At 38.2% G+C, this 24128-nt stretch overlaps 1 protein-coding gene across 2 annotated transcripts; it reads right to left on the bottom strand.

Annotated features, from left to right (window-relative positions):
- Positions 1–4929: 4929 nt before the first annotated feature.
- Positions 4930–22732, bottom strand: LOC104612249 (uncharacterized). 2 transcript variants are annotated; one of them, XM_010279606.3, is made up of 6 exons: positions 22251–22560; positions 18677–19735; positions 18397–18574; positions 15270–15539; positions 13523–13678; positions 4930–5405 (listed from the first exon to the last, which is right to left on the bottom strand). In XM_010279606.3, the coding sequence occupies exons 1-6, from the start codon at positions 22256–22258 to the stop codon at positions 5286–5288; spliced, it is 1791 nt and encodes a 596-aa protein (XP_010277908.1). In that variant the 5' UTR covers positions 22259–22560; the 3' UTR covers positions 4930–5285. The 2 variants fall into 2 exon arrangements, with proteins under 2 accessions (XP_010277908.1, XP_010277907.1); XM_010279605.3 differs by having other exon boundaries at positions 18397–19735; positions 22251–22732.
- Between the last annotated feature and the right edge of the window lie 1396 nt (positions 22733–24128).

Genomic DNA, 24128 nt, shown 5'->3' with positions numbered 1-24128 from the left:
CTAATGACTAATGTCAAATGATAAAGTTGTATTTTATTGCCATTAGACCCCATCTACCCTTCTTAGTTTTCATGAATGGATAAGTTCTATTTTCTAATGACTAATGTCAAATGATAAATCTCAAGTTTATTCAATGACGCCCTTGAGGGTCATCTTGAAGCCACCTCAGGTTTGGCCATTGTTGCCCTTCGAATGCCAAAAACATAAGGTTTGGCCATTCAACCCTTTCTTCTCCATCTTCTTCTCCAACCAGTGGAAAAACTTCACCTTCTCCATCGTCTTCTCCAACCAATGGCAGAACTTCACCCTCTTGTCCTGAATGGCATAGAGGTTGGTGTCTTCAAAGAAATCCACCAAGTAGGCCTCAACGACTTCTTGAAGAACAGTGATAGAATTTCTTTGAAAATGTAGATCTGTTTTGAAGTCCTAAGCAATCTCATGGACGAGATGCTGAAAGGGTAACTTTTGGATCAAGATCTCCTTGCTCTTCTGATACTTCCTGATCTCAAGAAGAGCAACGGTTCCAGGCCTGAACCTATGAGGCCTCTTCCCTCCTTCAATTGCTTGTGTCGATTTCTAAGCCACCTTAGTTGCTATTTTCTTTCAGGGAGTCTTCCCTCCTATTGATTTTCTTGCAGTTTACTTCATATGCACCATCTCTAAGCTCTCTGAGTCTCTATTCGACAAAACAAGATAGAAAGACACAAACGACTATTGAATTCTATCTAGACCTGTGCACTAGCCAAGCCGAGATGAGTTCAAGCAAGGCTTTTCCTTTACATTAACAAAATATGCTCAGGCCTAAGCCCGAGCCCGGCCTGACCATCGGGCCTAGGTCTTGAGCCCAAGTCCGAACCTGGCCAGAAATTTGGAAAATTTATTTTTTTCCTTTTTTATTCAATTAAAAACTATTTTATTTATATTAAAAGACATCAAAACCTAAAAAATAATGAAAGATCTCACTATTACTTGAAAAAAGAGAAGAATAATAAAGAAAAAATATTAACATATATAATATTTTTACTATATAATACATTATCAAGTTGGGCTCGGGCTCGGGCTCGGGCTGGGCTTTTTTGAGAAAGCCCAAGACCAACCCGAAAAAAGGTCGGGCCCGATGTTTTAGGCCCGATCCTAAGCCCACGGGCCTGAAATCCTGTCTAAGCCCGACTTAGATTAGGTCAGACCGGGCCAACCCGTCGGGCTACCTGGCCCATGAACAAGTCTACTTCTATCGCAGTTCTCAACACTCTTGAAATAAGGGTTAAAGTTGTCTTTTGAAATTACCAAATGGGCTTGGGTCTTCTTGAAATTACCGAATTCCATGAATACTATTACTTGTGCTTGATTTTAGGCTTGGCACTCTTGAAATGAGGGTTAAAGTTGTCTTTTGAAATAATAAGTGCTCATTGGAGAAAAATGCCGCCAAACACCCTATATGAAATAAGTGCTTATTGAAAAAGTTGGGTGCCAAATGCAAATAAGTGCTTATTTGACTAAGCACTTATTTTTAACATAAGAACTCCCAAACATACCCTATGTCATTGATTGAGAAAGCTAATGAGAATAGTAAATTGCAAGGAATTAAATTTGCCAGAAATGCGCCTATGGTTCCTCAATTACTCTTTGTTGATGATGGTTAACTCTTTTTGGAATGCCAATAGAGGAGGCTATTGTTTTTGCTGAGCTTATTCAGCCTTTCCAAAATCTATCGGATTTAATTGTAAATTTTCAAACATTTAGAATTTATTTCAACAAGAAAACCCCCCCTAGGGGAGCTAGAATGATAAGAAGACAGCTGAAAATGCCTCATTTAGCTCCTAACATCGTACCAAGGGATCCATCTTCTAGCGAGTAGAAACAAGTCTAAGTCTCTAAATTTTGGTGTCATTTGGCAAGTCTTTTTTGAAAGATCTTCAAGTAGACCTGACAACCAAAAGGTGATGTGAGCTTTTGCATTAAGATCTTAGCAACCTGAACAACGTTTGGTTAAGGTGCATCTTTTCACGCGAAGATATGATTATAAAAGTTGAAAAGCTCCATTTGGATCTTCTCAAAAATAGCCCAAAACGGGCTTTATGCGTCTTTTCGGGGTGGTATCTTTTGGTGGCTAGGTTTTTTTTCAACCAAATAGGAAAAGACCAAAATACGGACTGCTGGGCTTCTAAACAGCCAACAGCTCACACGGACATGCCAAACAAGGCCTTTATTTTGGATAGGCTTAGAACTAAACTAAGTAGCTAGAGGTCTAAGCCCCTGTCCTCTGCACGGAAACGGGTGGTAATGCAATCAATCAACCAAGTGGCTCATATGGGCCTAACCCAATTCCCAAAGAAAACAATTTCTAAGGTTAAAAGAATTTTCAAGATTTTTTGGTGGGGGATTCTAAAGACCATAGACGCATTAGATGGGCTAAATGGCATCACCTTTGTGCTCCAAAGTTTGTCGTGTGATTAGGGTTTAAACAAATGAAAATCATAAACAAAGCCCTTCTTTGCAAGCGAGCCTAAAGATTTCTATCAGAAAATAGTGCTGTGGGTGCAGATCCTTAAGGAAAATACCTGAAAGATAATCATTGTTTTCTGAGGAAAATTCTTGTAACTGCTTTTCCAATTCAGAAATCCATTGAGAAAGAACTGCAAAACCCTTTCTGTTATACAGGAGTTCTTTCATCCCAGATTAATACTATATTTGGGATGTCCAATGGATTCAAACTGGAACTGGATCAGAAGGCCATTGGGACCTGAGCCCAAAGCTTCGGCAAACACTCAAGTGAAAAAGCTCATTGATTCAACTTCCAAGTTCCAAGCACTCGCACTCGAAATTGGTATAGGGGGCTTTTAAACAACATTTTTGAGGAAAGGGATTTCCAGGATATTTATGAATACTCATATTTAACCGGAGTGAGAATTTTTTTTGGACCGAGAACACTAAAGGAGTAGTTCGGACAAACTCGCAAAAGTTTTGTATAAATTCTTTTGGGAACAAGAGGATGGAACTCCAAGCTTGCCTTCTCTGCCCATTCTTCAGAAAATTTGGCAACTTAAAAACCCACCTAGGTTTAAACTTTTTCTCTGAAGACTAACCAGGGGTTTTGTCTTTAGTCGTAACTAGAAGTAAACTTTGTGACTGGGGCCTCATTTCAGAATATTGTATTTTTTGTGGGACCAATCAAGAAACATTAAATCATTTTATTTGTGAATTGCCATTGGGTGCATGCTTTAACTTTTGCTAGTCCTTGGGGTCTGAATTTTCATTGAGTTGGGTTCCAAGATATTTTTCATTTCTTTGATTTTCTTGCAAGTTTAAATCTTAATCCTGATGTTTTTAAGGATTTAACGACTTGGTCGAGTCATGATTGTAAAATGCCAGTGAAAATCGTTCTTGATACCCCCACTGAGAACATGTTGCAGGTATAACTTGAATATACCAATTTCCTCTAGCACCAATTCCAGGTAATGGGCAAGTGGTAGTATCTGAATCAATTACTGTTCGACCACTAGTAAATTTCTGAGAAACCGGGAGATATTTCCATTGTTAAAGATATACGACGTACCAATCGAATTCAAAGATAGTATTCCTTTTGGACCATTTAACTTCAAGATTGTTTAAACTAGCAAGGAAACAAATTAAGATTGTTTAAACCATATGGTCATAATACATGGATATGCATTAATTTGATTTACAAATGTTCTAACTTCAAGAGTCAAGACCATTCAACTTGGTAAAACATAAACTGATGAAAAGATAGCATCAGTGGATAAAACTTAGAAATAGCATACATTTAACTGGAGAGCATTAAATTATTGAAGTACACAGCGATTACCAGGGTAAGAGGCATAATAATGGACAGAAAAATAAAAGATCGGATTAATATTCAGTAATAGTCATGCAACACGTGGTCATGATGCATCATTCCACATAATATAGTATCCTTGTGACATTACCCATCATCTTTTCAAACAAAGATGATAAGTAAAATTAATCTATGATACGGGAAAGATATGATATAGAAAGAGTTTTGATCAATCAAAACCCACCCATGAATTTTGATAAATAACACCTGACTTGCTATCACGTTTATGATTTCAGTTTATTAGTCAGCTGTTTTTCGGATATCATATCGTATAATACATAACTGAATAAATACCTACACCACAAGGCACAGGCAGAAATTCTTTGAGAACCCTTAGTTGTCTAACTCATTTGCAGATTCTCTTGCCCTTGAAGGAGCAGGTAGACAGCAATTGAGATAAGGTGAATATCCATGGGGCTAATAGAGATTTATGTATGGGAGGGGAGATCTCTTATTGGGAAAATGATCAGCATTCTGCTAGATGTATTCAACCTTTCTGTTTTGTATATAAGATTGTACACCTTATACACTAACTCTGTACGTTTCTTATAATTAATCAGTTACTAATAAAAAAAAAATGCAGAACTAAAGAAGTAAGATGCCATACAGAAGTCTCAGAGATTGGTGATGCAACTTGAAAGCTTATATCAGGTTGGGTGGTAACCCAAGCCAACTACAAAAACATAACACATAACATGTCCCAAACCAATCCAAAAACAGTCCACTTAACCCAACACAAACTACTTTTTGATCCTGGATGACATCCACTCTAGTAACAGCAAAAAACTTACCATCAAGTCAACTTAAGTTGCCTAAGGCATCAAATCAAACCCAACATTACCACTCACTTGTGGTTGCTCATCCCAAGCCACCACAGGTCTGAAAATGCAAGTTCAACTAGACATAAAGGTTGATAGGTTAGGCAGGTTGGACGAGTCTGCACCAAGCTGCTTCTGTGGATGATTTATACTCATTTCATTCTAAAAAACAATGAGCAGAAAAGCAACAATGCAATGCGAGGACATTGAACTGAAACTCCAGAAAAAGTTACATGCAAATAGAAACAATATGAATGGAAAAAGGAAAAGAAAGTCATCTTTATTTCTTTCCTGTGCAACTCCTTTAGTTTCTGTAACTTGTGAGGCTTAAGTAAATAGCACCGATGAAAAAATAACAGCAGTAATAAACAGCAATGACAGATAAAATAATACAAAAAGGCTTATAGCTTGCTCATAAAAAACCTTATCAGAAAGCAAACATGGAGCAGCCAAAAAATGTAGAAACAGGCCTAAAATGTGATTTTTTTATTGATAGAAAACCAAACATGATGTTACTCCTGTAGACCACCATGATACATGTATATTTTTCTCATTTTTGACTTTCACTCCGCAAAAATTGTTTGAGAGGAACAGCAATAAATGAGCACCTTTCATGGGGCCATGAGCCCTTCAATTGTGTAAAAGAGAGACTGCGCCCAATCAGCTTTAAACAGTAATGTCTGTAGTGTGTGCATCACATTGTAGTCTGGATCAAGCTTCCGCTGCCATCCCTATGAAAGTATCAACGGAAGGGAAGAAAAGAAGGAAAAAAGGCAAAGAAAATGTCAGAAAAGCATACACCATACTTTTACCTTCATTATGAAAACTAGAGAATGACCCTGTACTAAGTACAGGGTAACTAAATGTGTGTATAATTTAGTTTGAAGTTTACTATATAGTTATCAAAAATTAAATTAAAAAAAACTAATATGGGTCTTACATCTTTGTAATTGATAATCTATTCTGGCCTTTTTATTTGAAACCCACTATTAATTTATGTTTTTTTAATTTGATTTAAGATATTAAATGAGATCTTATTGGTAAACAATAATTCACTTTATTTGGTATTTACTATTTATCTAATAAATCTATTTTGAGTTATTTATTTTTAAAAGTTAAATTAGGTTGATTCCTAAAAGTTAAATCAAGTTTGTAATTAATAAAGTATTTTCTTTTTGAAAAAAAAAATCATTTGAAAACAAACGTGGGTTTATGGTAATCTTTTAATGGGTCCCACCATTTGAATTTAATAGACTATGGATAAACATGTGTTAAGCTAATAAATAATTGTCTATTGAGAATGTTTAGGAGTGAAACTACCCACATTTTGAATCCTATTTCTTGAATTAATAGGATGCCACGTGTCTGAATGGTGGTAGTGAGCTGTAGCAGCAACTTCTCAGAAAATGCCACGTGTCTAGCTTTCTAGAAAAATGAAAAGGCCACATGTCTGAATGGTGGGGGCTGTAGCCTGGTAGTGGGTTGTGGGCTTTAGCAAGAATTTCTCAGAAATTGCCACGTGTCTAGCTTTTCAGAAAATGAGAAGGCCACTTGTTTGAATGGTGGTAACAACTTCTCAGAAAATGATACGTCTAGATTTCCAGAAAAATGAGGAGGCCACGTGTTTGAATAGTGTGGGGCTGTAGCCTGAAGACCTTCCTTTAATATAGGTCTTTAATATATATATATATATATATATATATATATATTAGATTAGTGACAAGATGAGGGAAATTCAACTGAGATGGACTAGTCATGTGCATAGACAACCAATGATTGTACCAATGTAGTTTGAAGAGGTAAGAAACAAAATATGGGCATAGAAGTTGATAGAACACATGACTCTTGATAGAGTAGAATGGCAAAAAGGATTCACATAACCAACCTCATGTAGTTGGGACTAAGGCTGAGATAGGTTGGATATGAATTAATAAATTTGTTCTGATTGCATATCAGGAAAAGGGAAAAGTCAGGAAAGCCTTGAAACTTTAAAACACTAGAATCCTATCTCATCTAGCATCCTTAGATGTTTTAAATGAGATATAAATATACCATTCTAAGCAATGATTTAAAGGGCACACCTAGGCGCACGGGCAAGGCGCATTTCAAGGCATGTGCCTCGCCCAGGCCCAGCACAGCCCCTTTCAAAAGGCATGCTCCAGGTGCACCTAGGAATGCACCAAATGGCGTGTCTTACATGGCTACCATATTAAAGGTGGCATTCACCTTTTCAAAATTTTTGTGCCTTGCTTCAAAAAAGGTGTGTGCCTAATCCTGCACCTTGCACTTCGGGCACAAAAAGCCCCTTGTGCTTTTAAAAACTACTTCCAAGAGACATTAGTAGTTTCTCTTACACAATCAGGTAAACTTCACGCAAAAAAGCACCACCAAAATCTTACGTGTCAATTGGACTTTGTTAAGATGCAAATATCATCATGAACAAGGATATAGGTACAGGTACATGTACCCACTTAATAAGCTAATGCCATTCTTCTAATACTAGTATTTGAAGATTAGTGTCATTTCCTGATACTTGCATCTTGCAAAAGTTAAATTAAACTTATAGCATATAAGATTTTCATAGTACAATATGTTAAAAGCATAATATTTTACATATTTTAGAAGTGCTAATAATAAAGCATATTCTATAAGTGTCCATGCAGTATCTGGTGTCACATCAGGTACATATCGTGTCTGGCACCAGCAAGCTATACATGTACAGGCCATGTACATGATTCATCACCAACCCAAAAAAGATAGATTCTCAATTTAAGATACTGATATGATCTCATAAATAAGTTGAAATAGACTGCAAATATGCAATAAAAGAATGATAATAAAAATTTAGTTTACAGTTTTTGCTTGTGAACATTAAAAAAAAAAGTTCGACAGAATATGCCAGGATGGGGGGTTACAGCCTTTTTTTAAAAAGAAAGTTGAACCTTTAATTATTTGATGTTCCCCTTGTTTGTGGCAACTCCATACCAGAACACCATTGATTGAAAAATAGTTTAAAAGAACCTCCCCTCCACTCATCTTGTATTTCATACCTTATTTATGTTTTATATACCATCAGCTGACCATGCTCCATTACAAACAGTTAAAGCAACGGCATGCATTTAACAAAGCAAAGTATATATTATATAATTTTAAATAATTAGAGGCAAATACAAACAAATAGAGCTTTAAATTAATGTTGAGTTGGTCCGAGTTGTTTTAATTTAGTTAGGAAGTTGTTGGGCTTTAGGCCCCCATTAGTTTATGTTTTTTTTTAAGTTGTGACTGTTCAGCTATATTAGTAGCCGCCCTACTAAGGGCATCCTTGTAATATCTCATCCTATAAGTATAAATATAATGAGAGGTAGGCGGCTAGGGTTAATTTTACAATCCTGGTTGACTTCCTACTCTTTTCTTCTTCTCCTTTCTTCTCTACTGCTAAAATCTTCATCTTCCCCCTCTTTCCTTTCACAAGAAACTCGACTAAATCTGCAATTAGTGATTTCTACTTGGTATCAAAGCGAGCCGAAGGTTCCTTGAAGTTGTTCTCTCATGCAGCCTAGATCGGCCGACTGCATGGTGACTTAAGAGGCTGATCGAAGCTCTCAGGTAAGCCCAGTTTTTGGATTTTTTTGGTGGATCTGTGTGCCCTGTATCTGGTCTAGGGTTCTCATCAAAATCAAGAAAAACTGGAGAAAGGGAAAGAGTCTTGTTTCTGTTGGACTCTTCAATTTTGACCTAGGAAGTGGCGCCCTAATTTTTTAGGGTTCCTTGGAGTTTTTTGTAAGGGGCGATTCAAGTCCTGCTTGATTTGGAGGCTTCTAGAGAGAGCGGCTGCCTCTTCTCTCTCTTCTCCCGTCCCATAGAAAAGGAATCTTTTGTAGGAAGAAAGTCTAGGACACCAGAAAGGTGTTGTTGGTTCCAAAAAGTGTTTTGTTTGATCTTATTGCAAATTTCAGTTAGTTTCTTTATAGTTTTTGAGAAGCATGGAGGGCCACGGAGTTGAAAATAAGCCCGGGAGTGAAATGGGACCAGTGGGAAGAGGTGCTGGAGACCCTTTCGGGGCTGGGACCATTACTACAGTTAGGTTGGATGGTGCAAATTACTTAGAATGGTCACAATTTGCAAAGATGGCCATTGGTGCTCGTGGGAAATTAGGGTATATCACTGGTGAAGAGGTGAAACCCGAAACTAGCAACTCCCGGTGGGTATAGGAGAATTATATGGTGATGACTTGGTTGTGTAATTCCATGTTTCCCCATATAAGTAAAATTTTTTTATGGGCAAATATAACTAAGGAAATATGGGATGGGGTTGCAGAAACCTATTCACAGAGGGAGAATGTTGCTAGGGCTTATCAGTTGAGAAATCATATTATTTCTACAAGGCAGGAAGATAGACCTGTTGTAGCCTATTTTTCAGCCCTTAAAACCTTGTGGCAGGAGATTGACCGACCATTTAGAGACATTTGCTTGGGAAACCACTAAGGATGCAGCTACCTATCAAAAACATCTAGAGAAGTATAGGGTGTTTGAATTTCTTGTTGGCCTTAATCCTGAGTATGATATTGCACGACAGCACCTTCTTTCCAGGAACAGTGTTACTATCTCCCAGGCATATGCCTTTGTGTCAGGGGAGGAGTGCAGGAGAGATGTGATGATGAAAAACCTTATTCCTGATCAGTCTGCCATGGTAAGTGTTGTGAAACCTAAACAAAGTGGAGATCAGGGTGGCAGTGAAATCAAGAAGGAAGATAAAAGAGATTTGATCTGTGACTACTGTAAGAAGCCTAAACACACAAGAGATACTTGCTGGTAGCTTCACCAACATCTTGTGCCGACTAGATTGAAAAATAAGAAGGGAAATGCACACATGGCAGTTACTAGTGACATTCTGGCCCCTCCTACTACAGCTGTTCTGGAGTTTGTTGCAGCTGCTGTAGTAAGGGCCGAACTTGAGAGGTATGGGCTACTTCTGAACCAACGGGATACAGCCAGTTCCAATTCAGCCGCAAGCGGACAGCAAGGTATAGGTGGCACTGGTGGAGTCCACTCTACTTCCTCTGCTCACACAGGTAGTTCACACGTCACTGCAAATTATGTTTCTACTTCAGGTAAGGAGGAACCTCCTTGGATTATAGATTCTAGAGCCTCGGAGCACATGACCCAGAGCTCTACTATTTTTTCAACTTACCAGCTTTGTTCTGGTAGAGATGGTCAATACAGCTGATGGATCCCATGTTCCTATTGCTGGGAAGGGATCTGTCAAGATTAGTGATTCTATTTCTCTACCCTAAGATTAGTGATTTTATTTCTCTACCCTCTGTCCTTCATGTTTCCATATTGAGCACTATTTTGTTATCTGTTAGTAGTTTGACTAAGAACCTGAACTGCTCAGTAAATTTTTCTCTTGGTCATTGTATTTTGCAGGATCTGGATTCAAAGAGGACGATTGGGAGTGGTCGTGAAGTGAATGGAATCTACCTCTTGGATTTACCTAATGAGATCCCGCGATGAAGTACCATCCTTGGTGAGACAATTTCATCAGATGGTACTAACACAGTTTCGAACAAGAATAAAGGTGTTCTGATCCGACAATGCCAAGGAATATTTTGAAAGACACCTTGCCTCATATCTGTTAAAATACCGTGTTGTCCATTAGAGCAGTTGTCCCTACAGTCCACAGTAGAATGGTGTTGCAGAAAGGAAGAACAAACACACTGTTGAGATTGCAAGAAGCATGATGATCACATCTACAGTTCCAGTTCGGTTTTGGGGTGATACAGTTCTCACAGCAGTATATCTGATTAACAGGGTGCCCTCTCGTACTTGGATTCAGCACCCCATTCAGTCTCCTTTTTCCTCAGAGGGAGATGTTTTACATTCCTCTCAAGGTGTTTGGGTGTGTCTGCTTTGCACATATCCTTGGTCCTCACCGCTCGAAGCTTGATCCCAAGGCAAAGAAGTGTGTCTTCCTTGGATATGCAGAGAATCAAAAAGGGTACTGCTGCTATGATCCAGTCTCTGGGAGCTGGTATGTTACCATGGATGTCACCTTTTTTTGAATCCACGTACTTCTTCTCAAAGAATCCTTCTCAGGGGGAGTGTTTTGGGGAAGTGAGTCAGCAGTCTATTCCTCTCCCAGCTCCAGTCCTTGTGTCTACTCCTGTGCTGGACCACCACCCTGTGTCACCTACCTTGCCACCTCCTTTGCGTTCTGCTTCTCAACATTACTTACGATAGAGACTTCACAAGGAGGTTGATTCCACTAGCAGAACTCACATCACTTCCTGTCGATTCCTTGGAGACTCCAGATTCGGCTGACATGGATTCAGGTATTCCTCTTAGTCCCGCAACTATTTCAGTTCCCATTGATTCTATTAACACTGTTACAGATAACCTTGATCTCCCTATTGCTCTCAGAAAAGGGAAGAGAAAGTGTACTGCTCATTGTATTTCACAGTACTTGTCCTACAGTGGACTTTCTCCTTCCTACCGTGCTTTTCTTTCCTCTCTTGATTCAGTGTCTATACCCAAGGGTGTTAGTGAGGCTCCAAACCCGAGTGGAAAACAGCTATGCAGGGAGAGATGACAAATTTGATTAAGAATCAGACGTGGGACATTGTAGATCTATCAGAAGGCAAGGAGACAGTTGGATGCAGATGGGTTTGCACAGTAAAATATAAGGCAAATGGAAATAAAGAAAGGTACAAGACAAGACTTGTTGCAAAAGGGTACACATAGACCTATGGCATTGATTAATTAGAGACCTTTGCACCAGTTGCAAAGATGACCTCTGTTCGGATACTTCTTTCTCTTGCTGCCTCATACTCTTGGCCCTTGTTTCAACTTGATGTGAAGAATGCTTTCCTAAATGGGGATCTGCAAGAAGTGTATATGGATCTTCCTGCTGGCTTTTGCAATGATACTGAAAAGATAAAGGTATGCAGGCTTAAGAAGTCATACTCTTGGCCCTTGATTGCTTTTGGCTACACTCAGACTCAATCCGATCACACCTTGTTTGTGAAGCGAAGGGGATCTTTGGTGTCTGTCCTAATTGTTTATGTGGATGATATTGTTGTCACCGGGAATGATCTGAGTGAAATTGATAGTCTGAAAAGGAACCTACATAAAGAATTTGAAATTAAGGATCTTGGAGAACTAAGATACTTCTTGGGCATTGAAGTTGCAAGATCAAAACATGGAATTTTTATCTCTCAAAGGAGGTATGTCTTGGATCTTCTTCAAGAGACAGGGAAGCTTGGAACAAAGGCAATCAGCACCCCTATTGATCAGAACCATAAAATCAATGCATCAGAAGGTGAACCATTAAAGGACATTGGGAGATATCAGAGACTTGTGGGTCGGTTGCTATACTTGTGTATGACAAGACCAGACATTTCCTATGCAGTAAGTGTAGTAAGTCAATACATACATGCTCCACGAGTCCAGCATTGGGAGGCAGTTGACAGGATTCTTGCTTATCTGAAGGGACACCCGGGCAGAGGCATATTGTTTACTGATCATGGATAGTTGAAACTAGAGGCTTATACAGATGCAGATTGGGCAGGAAGCCTTGATGACAGGAGATCAACTTCAGGAGTGTGCACCCTTGTTGGGGGTAACCTTGTCTCATGGAAGAGTAAGAAACAAACAGTGGTGGCAAGATCAAGTGTTGAAGCTGAATATAGGACCACGGCACATGGAGTTTCAGAACTTCTCTGGATCCGTTCCCTGTTAAAAGAAATTAGTGTACAGGCAGAAGAACCTATGATGCTATACTGTGATAACCAGGCAGCAATTAACATTGCCCATAACCCAGTTCAGCATGACCAAACTAAGCATATTGAGGTGGATAGACATTTTATTAGAGAAAGGGTAACTTCTGGAGAAGTTTGTCTACCATACATTGCTTCTGATATGCAGCTCGCTGATGTTCTTACAAAAGGTGTTGCAAAGAACAAGCTGGAGCATGATCTACGCAAGTTGGGAATATGTGACATTTACTCCCAACTTGAGGGGGAGTGTTGAGTTGGTCCGAGTTGTTTTTATTTAGCTAGGAAGTTGTTGGGCTTTAGACCCATTAGTTTATGTTTTTTTTTTAAGTTGTGACTGTTCAGCCATATTAGTAGCCGCCCTACTAAGGGCATCCATGTAATATCTCATCCTTTAAGTTAAGTATAAATATAATGAGAGGTAGGCGGCTAGGGTTAGTTTTACAATCCTGGTTGACTTTCTACTCTTTTCTTCTCCTCCTTTCTTCTCTACTGCTGAAATCTTCATCTTCCCCCCTTTTCTTTCACAAGAAACTCGACTAAATCTGCAATTAGTGATTTCTACTATTAACATTATGGTCAACTAGTTGACCTAGTCAATGTATAGTTTCCCCAGTCAACTGCATCATGTGTATCAATAGACCAGTTAGTGATGCAATGAGTATGGCCCTCAACTAACTAGTTGATCAACTAGTCAAAATTTTGATAATACTAGTATAGGCATCCAGGTATCATTGGTTTTGGGGACAAAGAAATAAATAAATTCATAATTATATCTCTATGGTCTCCTTGAGTAAAATGACTGCATGTTACCCTTGTAATTTCATTGGAGAGTCATTGTTTGCAGCTGTACATGTCCTCATGTACCCTATGTTTTTATCTTTTGATGAAATTGTTACTTTCTTCAAAAAAATAAAAACATTTTCAAAAGGAATATCTTTTTCTGACATGCATGGTTAACATTCTAATAATGTGTTAATTTTGATTCATTCACAAGTCAAAGACATGCAGGTACACATAACGCTATTGCTAACACAAAAATATAAAATGAAAGACAAATGAATGAAAGGAAATTACCTCAAGAACCAATGTGGTCACCATCACTGTGCAAACATTGCCGTCAATATTGACTTTATGACGCCGGACTTTCTCAAGCAATTGTTGCATGCATTCAGCAGGATGGACAACATCACCTTCTGGGGTGCCCCAGAAATTGAATGACTTCTCTACTTCCTGGTAAAACATATATAGTAAAAACAAAGCCAAAAAGATATATGTCTGCATATATTAATTGCCAGAGGCAAAACAGTTGTTCTCTGTACAGCATTTCTGAACCAGAACACCAGAAAATAAACAAGTTCTGACTCCTGATGCACAAAATTCATTAATACAACACAAACACACACACACAATAAATTAAAAAAAAAAAAAAGAATTCATTAATATAATATGTAACTCAAGATGTTGTGCATTTTCAGGCCACTGTTGAAGCTTTGATTGAATGTGCCTTAAGAATGCTGCTCTAATTTCTAGATCTAGCACCTTCAATTAAATATCTCAAAACCCATTAGGCACATGCCTAGGTATAGGCAGGGACCTAGGCACTAAGGAAAGTTGGAAGGCACTTTAAAACAAGCTTAACATATTTTGATCGGTTGACTGGTTACCTATCAAAAAAAGCATATTTTGATTGCTTGATTCAGTTTATTAAAATAAACATCATCACCATCATCTAACCCTTGTCCTAATTATATGGGGTTGACTACATGAATCCTGTTTCACCATTCCGTTCTGTTCAGTGCTATTTTCATTGTTAAATTATGAATGCTTAAACCATTTCTTACTACTTCAACCCATTTTCTGCATCTATTTTTATTATACACGAATGCCTTTTTTCCTCTTTGGGAATTTTACACCCTAAAATCTAAATTAAGATCATGTAAGCAGATTATGTGAATGTTTTAATTGAAGAAAAATTATGTGAAAACTTATCTTTAGGGGCTGTTTAATAAAGGATGGTGAAATGGCTGAATAACACATGATTTATTGGCTTATGACTTTCCTTTGTCTTTTTGTGAATACTATGTGCTTGAGAATGTTTTAAGAAAAGTTATGTAAAAACTTAAGGGATGATTGGTAATAGAAGTACCATATTCACAGTTTACTTTATTATTCTATTGCAATATTATATTTGAAATATTGAAATTAATAAATTTAAATGTTTCCTCATGAATATGATTATTTTTATGTTTTGAATATTATTGCTCATTATCAGTTTAGATAATTGTTGATTACCATGCAAAATAAGAAATCGATGTAGGATTTAGAGGTTTTTACTTGCAAAACTCGTCACTGGGCGGGCACCTAGGCTTCTAGGCACTACTTGGTCACCTAGCTTCACCTTCGCAGCTTCAAAACTATGTTTTGTACATATAGAACACAAGTCTTAGACATCGTACAAGGGATAAACATACTTCCCCAAGACTAGTTCACTAACAAAAATCAAGTAAGACCTAGCTCATTATGAATCAGGACTTCCTGCATCATATGCTAGAGAAGATGGAACATAAGGAAAATCAAGATCATCAAGGTAGCAAGATTCTCCTACCAACATTTTGGGTACACAAGATCTTTCATATCCACGAATCAAGTAACACAAATTTCCCAATTAGGCATGGTAATTGTACAATCTATCCTAAGAAATAAAAAGCACAATATTGTAGGTTGAGTAAAAGAGATATGTTTGGCTTTTGGACAAGTGAAAAATTCCAGAAAGAAGTGTAAAATCAATATGTTTCCGTTTAAACTAGATATCTTTTATTACCTCAATGAAAGCTTTTGGATTCGGACAGTTTTGTTGTTTCGATAATCTCAGGGTGCACTCTGCTGCTGTGCGGCCATCTCTAAGGGCAACAGCCTTAAAGAACTCCAGTAAATTAATTCGATCACTCTTAGAAAGTTCAGCCGTCATGCCTACATCAAGGAAAACGACATGAGGTCTGGATTTAAAAAGCCTTTTCCGTGAAGATTTGCTCTGAGATACACGGACAAGGATATTTCCTGGATGCATGTCTGCATGGATAAAATTGTCCACCTGAAAAACAATAAATAGTTGTTTAAACTAAGGCTTCAAATTTCTGTTAGACAAGAAACTCTCTCTCTCTCTCTCTCTCTCTCTCTCAAATTTTCTTATTGATTCTTAAATTATACATCTCAACTCAAATTCGCTAAGTTTGTTACTAATTATAGAACCATTCTCATTGTATATTTTTACAGTAAAGAGGATTTTATAATAGAACAAAAAAAAAGATACAAATTGGAGACAAGGTATCACCAAAACCAGAACTTTTGGGCGACACTGGGCACCTAGGCAACGCCTAGGCGATAAGAATTTTACAATATAAAGAACTTTTAGCTAGTTCCCAAGTTTTATATACCATTTAGCATGTATATTAATTGAAAAAAATAGCAATTCTCTTTATTAAGAACATTAAATTTCCTCTAAAATGTGGCAAATCATCACATCTTAAAGATAAAAATCTTTCATTATTTTCAAAAATAATACGACTATAATTAGTATTTAATAGAGCAATTTCATATCAATTAGTAGTTAAAGAAAGTTATTAACTTCATATGATAAATATTAAAAATGGAAAGTAAAATAGGAAAAAAAACAAGGATGAAATTTCTGTTTTATTTAATTAGAGAGAGAGAATAGAAAAAAATAACCTCTTTATACTTACGTTCTTTCTTTCCTCTTTCATTTTTTTTTCTTTCTTTCTTTTTTTTTTCTAGATCTATAACAAACCTTCATTAAACTTTCAATAAAGAAAGAAGTACAAAGGACTAGGAAGGGATAAACTCTCTTAACCCTCCCCAAAGAAATATGATTCAATTACAGAATAGCCCAAAACAATTTTTCCCTTCCCACCCCTTGCTTAGCAAGGGTATCCGCAAAAGAGTTAGCACACCTTTTTACCCATTGAAACTGAATCTCCACACCTTGTGTTCGCTGGTTGAACATTCTTTTTTCATTAGCAAACTTCCAAAGACCACTTTTCTCCTCTTGCAGCCATCCTATAACCGATTTTGAATCAACTTCAATAATGAGCTTGTGGCAGCCCAGCTCTAGCGCTGCCTTCATTCCTTCCATCACAGCCAAAATCTCAGCTCAAAGAGAATCACCTACACCATTAGGGCTAGAGAATAGAGCAATGGCCTTCCCATCTTCATCCCTAAAGGTTCCTCCAATTCTAGAAGGCCCTGAATTACCTTCACTACTCCCATCAAAGTTCATCTCAGTAAAGCCAAAGGTCGAGGGAGACCAAATGGGACTTATCTTGGTTTTAGCAGGTGTTGAGTTGGCCACTTCCTTCCAATTTCTTTCTTATCATATCTGCGGAGATATTCTCAAACAAATCTAGAGATTTCACCCAATGCACCACTCTAATAGTAATTGTTTCAATAATGACCTCCTTATTCCTCTCCTTTTCATTAAAGATCCTTAAATTTCTTTCTTCCCACATTGTCCAGCATATGGCAGCTCTGACACATCTCCAAAGAATTCTGCCCCTCTTCTTTAGCCACCTGAAAAAAGGAAGAGGCGAACAAGCTTTGTACATCTGGCGGGGGCGTCCATCTGCAACCAAATAAAGAGAAAAACCATTCCCAAATATATGAAACAAGAGAGCAAGATATTAGTAACTGATAGCAACTCTCACCATTTGCCTTACAAAGGATGCACCAATTAGGTCTTTTTCTCTGGAGCAAGTCACAAGTGTTACATTTTCCCAAAAAGGCTTCCCAACAAAAAGCACCAATCCTTGGGGGGATCAGCTTGCCCCAAACTTCCAGAACTGGAAGGTCTATACCCGAGCTATCAGAGGGTTATGTTAAAATGTTCTTATATCTAAGACCTATTAAAGTTCACTGGCTTTAGCAATATAATATGTACAAGGACAAAGTCATGGTGCTTTAGGAGTACTATATTTATATAATACTAGAATATTTTTGCCTTCAAACTTAAATTCATTTATACATATACACAAGTACACATGCTCACGAATGCATGCATGCATAAAAACATACATACATACATATTTATGCAAGATTTATTATACATACAAATATAAAGACATGTCAGTTTTGGATTGGGTTAGGTTGGCCAAGGCCTCACCCCTAACCCAACCTGAAGTTAAATCGGCTCAAGAGGGATTGCTCCCTAATGGCATCTGACCCCTAAATCACCCCCTCCCCCCTCCAACCAAATCCACTAATTTATATTCTCATTCTAAATATCTTATCTTTACATATTAATAAAGTGAACGGTTACCAATCAAACGGAAAATGAAAAAGAAAAAAAAAAAAAAGGAGTCAAGAACTATTATGTATGCATGCATAAATACATACATACATACATACATATTTATGCAAGATTTATACATCCAAATATAAAGACATGTCAGGTTTGGATTGGGTTAGGTTGGCCAAGGCCTCACCCCTAACCCAACCTGAAGTTAAATCGGCTCAAGAGGGATTGCTCCCTAATGGCATCTGACCCCTAAATCACCCCCCACCCTCCAACCAAATCCACTAATTTATATTCTCATTCTAAATATGAGTACAGACAACAATTAAGTCATGTTACAGCCATAAACAATCACGAGAAAACAATGCATGTATGTCATTCATCTGCAAAACTACCTCTGGGACAAGATCATCAAAGATTCCAAATATGGATCATGGGTAGTGTTTTGCTTCACAGGTCAGATTGACTGGTTAAGATCAGACAATATATAAAACCTAACTTAACCTAGAAGGCACAGCAATACTAATTTTTAGCCATCATCAACAGAAAATAAGTAGACAAGAACCTCATAATTATCAGCACCATAGAGCAACAAAAAGAACTATTCCAGGTAAAACAAAAGAATAATTTATGGAAACTATACCAGAAGCATCTTCAGAAGTGCATGAGTCCCTATGTGAGCAAGAGCACTTTTAATTCTGTTGTTCCCTTCAAGTTCATCAACGTAGTGGGAAACGCTTTCCCCATGCTCATAGGTCTCCACCAAGACAGCAGGATGCACAAGTGGATATAGAGGTTTTGGGAATGATACATCCCTCCATCTGCGAAAATTATAAATAAATCGGCTTAAATGCGCAGCTTCCCTTGCAAGATCAACTTGAGACATCATAAAAACAGCAAACTGCTGTACACTTTCATCCAACCTCAGCCATTTCAAGGTAGGTATGAACTTTGAAATTTTGGCAACCAAGCTAATAATGGCAAAATCTCTCCTAATTGCTTCACCAACTCCAGGATGTCTAACTTTTACAGCAACTAAGATAGGCTTGACCTGCTGACCTGGGTATCGAAATCTCAAGGAAGCTCGATGTACTTGGGCAATACTTCCAGATGCTACAGGTGCCTCTTCAAATTCTTCAAAAATCTCAGTAAGCTTGCGACCAAATGCTTTTTCAATAGTTCTTTTTGTGTAGGCAAAGCTATGTGCAGGTGCCTTGGTTTGAAGCTTTGATAGCTCAGTGCATAGATCTCTAGGAAAGAGATCGGGTCGTGTAGCTGCCCATTGACCCCATTTAATGAAAGCAGGACCAGCTTTTTCTAGGGTAAGATGGACAAGATGAAGCCATGTTTTCCTAAACTGCACACCAAAACAATCTGCAAATGGTGCCATTGCCATGATGGGTGAGAACAAAACTGCCAAATAGATTGATCTAAGGAGCAAAATGAAACCCTCCAAGAGTGAGAAAATGAATGAGGTCAAGTAAACATGCCCATCTTGTGCATGCATGTATAGAGTCTTCCCTTTTGGAAAATACTCTGTATCGGCCCAAGCTTTCTGGGTCCATGCTACCTCTCCAATAAAAAAAGCAAAAATGCTAGGAGCAACTAGGTGCGACCTGTTTAATGCCAAACTCATAGCACAGGCAAACCTACTTATTGGTGGAAAAGCTGAGCCACTATAAGAACATATTTGTGAAAGCCTTTTCCAAGCAATTTGGGCATGGTTTGTCATAGTCTTACTTGCTGAGATGATAGGGAAGCTCTTATAATAACTACTCTTGTATAAATTTTCCTTTGCCTTGTGCAATGTAAGTTGAGAACATCCACTGCCAGAAAATTTATACTGTGAGTATAATCTGCATAGAGAGGAAGGTAGTCCAACTGTAACAAGTGTCCCATGCTTCTTTGCTTCTGAATAACTGGCCCTCTGGTTTGTGAGAATGAGGTGTGAAACTCTCCTAATGTTTCCAAATGCAAAAAACCTGCATTTTCAACAACAGCATCACATTTCCCATGCAGGTCTAAGCAAAACAGAACTAACCATGAACTAAAATTGAACCACATAAGCAAGACAGTGTAAAAGAATATGTCAATTCTTTGAAGCAATCAAATATGTCAGAAATAATGGGCATTTGGAAAACACATGGAAGTGAACCATTTGATTGTAGCTTCCTTGGGCATCCAGCATAAGGCTTTGCCAAGTTAGTAAGCCGTAGTTTGATTAAAATTTGAATATATAGGTGCACTATGCAACATGTGTTCATTTTTTTTGAAAAGTAAAAATGAAATTTTATTGATAAAATTTACAAAACTGATAACAACCCAAACAGGGGTATTAAGATAACACCCAATCCAACTACCACAACAGAAGGATTAGAAAGACACAAAACAAGCAAAAAGAAAAATAGAAACCCCCCCAGTCAAAAAGTAGCTAGTCATCAGCTTCAAACATCTCGTCATATCTGTCATCGCCCTCGTCCCAAACTTGTTCTTCTTTCCTTAACAAGTTCTACATTCTCTATTCCCTTTACTCTTTTCAAATACTTCAAGAACTCTTCTAGCGAACTCCTCACCTCCCCAAAAAAAAAGCCCTAAAATCTTGCCGATTCTAACCTCCCTGTCAACCAGGTTCTTAATCTCTACTTTATTCCCCTCCTTTTTCCAGCTTGTTGAGACAAAGTGAGACTACTCCCACCAGCTTGACCTCCCTCCTTATCCCCTGACCCTAGCCTAATCTCCAGACCTTCCTCTGTCGAGGTCGACGTTATCTCCCCTACTACAGCTTGAAGCGTCTGCCCCCCTCCTTTCAACACCCTTCTTCTTCGATTATATAACTTTTAATATCTTCCACCTGTAGAATTTCTTATGTTTATTGGAAGGACCTGCCCCAATCAATCCATCTTTTAGCCTTGAAAAACCTTTGGCACATGGACAAAATGAAACTTGCTTGTCTTTCTGGCTTTCTTCACCCCTTCTAGAGGCTCAACATCTCCCTCCTTGTTCACACTTCTTCTCCAACCTAGATGGACTCCAATCCCACCAACTGAAACTTCAAGCATTTGGAAATCCTCTCACTCTATTGGTGAGTCAGTTTTTCCGTCCTTGTCCAAAATAGAACATTATTTTGGACATTATTCATTATTCATTGTGTTCACCACCAGAGTCTTAATAAAATAGAACATTATTCATTATTGACAGTACTCTAAAAGGCATTCAGATCGCAAGAAGAGGTAATATGCCTTGGGTAAGAAAGTATAAGAATGCCTTAACATATATGCTTTGACACTAAGACATGAGGCTTATGCCTCACTTGGCCAAGGTGTATGCCTATTGCCTCAACATATCATGTGTAGCATAGTTGAAACTTATGCTTCATGGTCAAACAGTAATGTTTAACAAATTTATCTACATTTGGTCCTTTTTTAAATCTTCTGAAACTAAGAACATATGGGGCTTACTGTCATATGTTAGTTTACACACAGATGTGTGTATATATTTTATAAAAAAGCAACATCTTTTTCCCCTCATTTGTTTTTTGCTCCTCAAACCCAACTTATTAATTCCCCATCCTTGTTCTTCACAAAACTCCCTTGATTCCTCAAGCAACAAATATCTACCATTCGCCATAATCACATTTTAGCTTGAACTTTTTGCAATGTTTGTCTTGCTTCAAAACTAAGACATGCCCATTACTAATCCTAGTAAAACCAATTATACCAAAAACAATTCCAAGATAGACCCAAAAAATATAGGGAAAAACCTCAAATCCCAGCACAAAGTAATACCCTACCGTAAAATGGTCATAACTCTCTCAAAACACATTAAATTTATAGACAGCTGAACTTGTTGGATAGGTGACTGGTGACTGAAGGGGTGGACTCAATACAGACCTAATAATAATTTGTAATCAATTACGGTTGCCTGAAGGTGAATTGCCTAAAAACTTCTAATCTTCTACATTATCCCCGTTTGTGAAATAATGCTACATTCCATCTTGAATCCCTCGTATCCAATAGAAGTCAAGAAAGAAAAAAAAAAAAAAAAAAAAAGATACTAGCGCAATATGAAACTTCCATACCTAAAAGTATTCAACCCAATGCACGAACAAGTATTGTAAAACATGCATGCACGCTATCAGAAACAGAATAATGATTGGCGTACAAGCTTTTTTTTCCTATAAGTTCTTACAAATATATCAGAACAAGCTAAAAAGTTTGAACATTTTCACAAACTAAACGCGAGAAAAACGCTCTGGTTTTGTTAAAGCCCTAAGGTATACATGTCAAAGTGCTACACTGGAGACAGAATTGGAACCGAACACGTCTAAGAAGATTTTTTTTTTTTGATAAATAACACGTCTAAGAAGATTATGCCTCCAAATCTCATAACTTCACCCGGGGGAGGGGGCAGGCAGGAAAATTACAACCCCACTGGACAAACAAAAGAGAAACAAATAATACGAGCAAAGAGAAGCTCTTTTCAGCTGCAGCTACCAACCTTGACATGGTGATTGTTGTCGCAGCTAGGTGTTCCGACTAAAATACCTAGGCGAAGAGTTTTTCCCGCCGGCATTTTCTCCCGTTCGCGCAGAAGATCATCTTTATCTCCTCATCCCGTCCCACCGTCGTCTTTGTTCATCGTCATCATTCGATGTGACATGGCTTATATTGGGGTTTCAGAGGCAGCGAGCGTCGGAGACCTAAAGGTGACCCAGCAGGAGAGGGAGAATGAGGAAGAGAAAGGTATTTTGAATGCGATGAATTTATATAGGAACGGTCCACCGACCCCTTGGCGAGTTCTTGGCCTGTTGGCCCTCGTTGCCTCCTCGTCCTTGAAATTTACCTTGGCTTGGTGCCTTGGTCCGACTGTGACAGACTTGAGAGTTGAGGCTTCCCTCGTGTCTGATTGTGAGACACAGACATCCTGTCCTGTGCGGTTGGGTAATGGGTCTGGGTGAAGCCTGAAGGCTTCCAACGTCCGTCCCCAACCCCAACCCAACCTATTCAAAGGACGAGGTTGGTACGGGAGCATACTGGACCAATCATTGTACACCACGTCAGCTTAACGTGTGGGATCCATCATCCATGTATTTAGAACTGATGTGGCATGTCATGATTGGACAAATATAACCGTAGATGATTCAAATTCAAATTCATACCAACGTCTCAAGTCGGGTTCGCAACCATGTTGGGGTCCATTCAAAATTTAACAAATTCCCAACCGAAAGCTGCACGCCTGCACCCACTTTCATTTTGTAAAGAATTGAAAGCTTGCCCATTTTAAATTCCAAGCGATGATGGTACGTGAACATGGGTTGGCTTGGTTCCTTGGGTTGGGTCAATTAGGGCTTGGCAGCAGGCCACCAACCCTAAACTTTTAGGCTGTGTTTGGAAACTATGCAACAATGCAAATATGTAGAGTGTAAAATGGTTCGTATAAATTGTAAAATTGGATTAGTTTTGTACAATTGCACTAACAAATTTATCTTTTTACCAAACATACTTCTAGTTGTGTTTTCACCATAGACTCTTGGTAGTTGGTCAATTCTCCAAAGGTCCAGAGATGACAACGGGAAAGAGAGAGAGGATGTGGGGAAGAAGGAGGAAGAGAAGAGAGGAGAGAAATGAGTTGCTTCTCTCTCATAAACCCTAGGTCAGAGTTATATTGTGTTGTCTCCTAGAGAAGAATTGCTCTTCCCCTTTTATAGAGAGAGTTAAGGCTATCAACGAAAGAATTATTTCCTGTTAGGAAAGAGGGTCTCTCCTATTAGGAAAGGAGATTTTATTAAGGGATCAATATTAGAAAATCCTATTACTTCCAGATTCTCTCTGTATGTGACCCTATTATACTGACGTGGCGTGGGTGACGTCATCGTTTGGCGGGTATACCTTCATTAAACCTGCATGCGTAATTTAAAAACACACGTGTAACCGGCATTTATTCCCGACCTATTGTGATTCTACAGTTCTGTAATAGTGTCAGGTTCATCGCAACTCTGCACATGTTCGGGGTTCATCACAAATCCGTGCATGTCTGGGTTTCATCGCAACTTTACGCGTGTTCGAGGTTCATTGCAAATCCACACGTGTTCGGGGTTCATCGTAAACCCGCGTATGTTTTAGCTTTATTGCAGATTTGCACTAGTCAAAGTTTATTGCGACCTGTCCCAGGTATGAATTCATTGTAATCGCAAATCTACGATGAACTCATCACAAACGTGCAATGGATTATAGATTCATCGTAGGCATTCATGTAACGTTGGTTTGACACCCTCTGTGCTCTGATGGTCTTAACAACCACTATGTACCTATAAGTTGTAATGAATGCAAACATGAATTCCAATAAAGATTATGATTTTTTTTTATCAAAAACCCA

Source organism: Nelumbo nucifera, chromosome 1, assembly GCF_055504915.1.
Source record: "Nelumbo nucifera cultivar China Antique chromosome 1, China Antique-T2T, whole genome shotgun sequence".
Taxonomy (NCBI): Eukaryota; Viridiplantae; Streptophyta; class Magnoliopsida; order Proteales; family Nelumbonaceae; genus Nelumbo; species Nelumbo nucifera.
Note: the sequence above shows the minus strand (reverse complement) of the source record. Positions and strands in the feature narration are given on the sequence as shown.

Coding starts and splice junctions, on each gene's coding strand:
- LOC104612249 (XM_010279605.3), bottom strand. Junction 15,540..18,396: donor CACTTCTGAAGATGCTTCTG/GTATAGTTTCCA, acceptor ATTGTTTTTCAG/GTGGACAATTTTATCCATGC. Junction 13,679..15,269: donor ATCCAAAAGCTTTCATTGAG/GTAATAAAAGAT, acceptor ATGTTTTACCAG/GAAGTAGAGAAGTCATTCAA.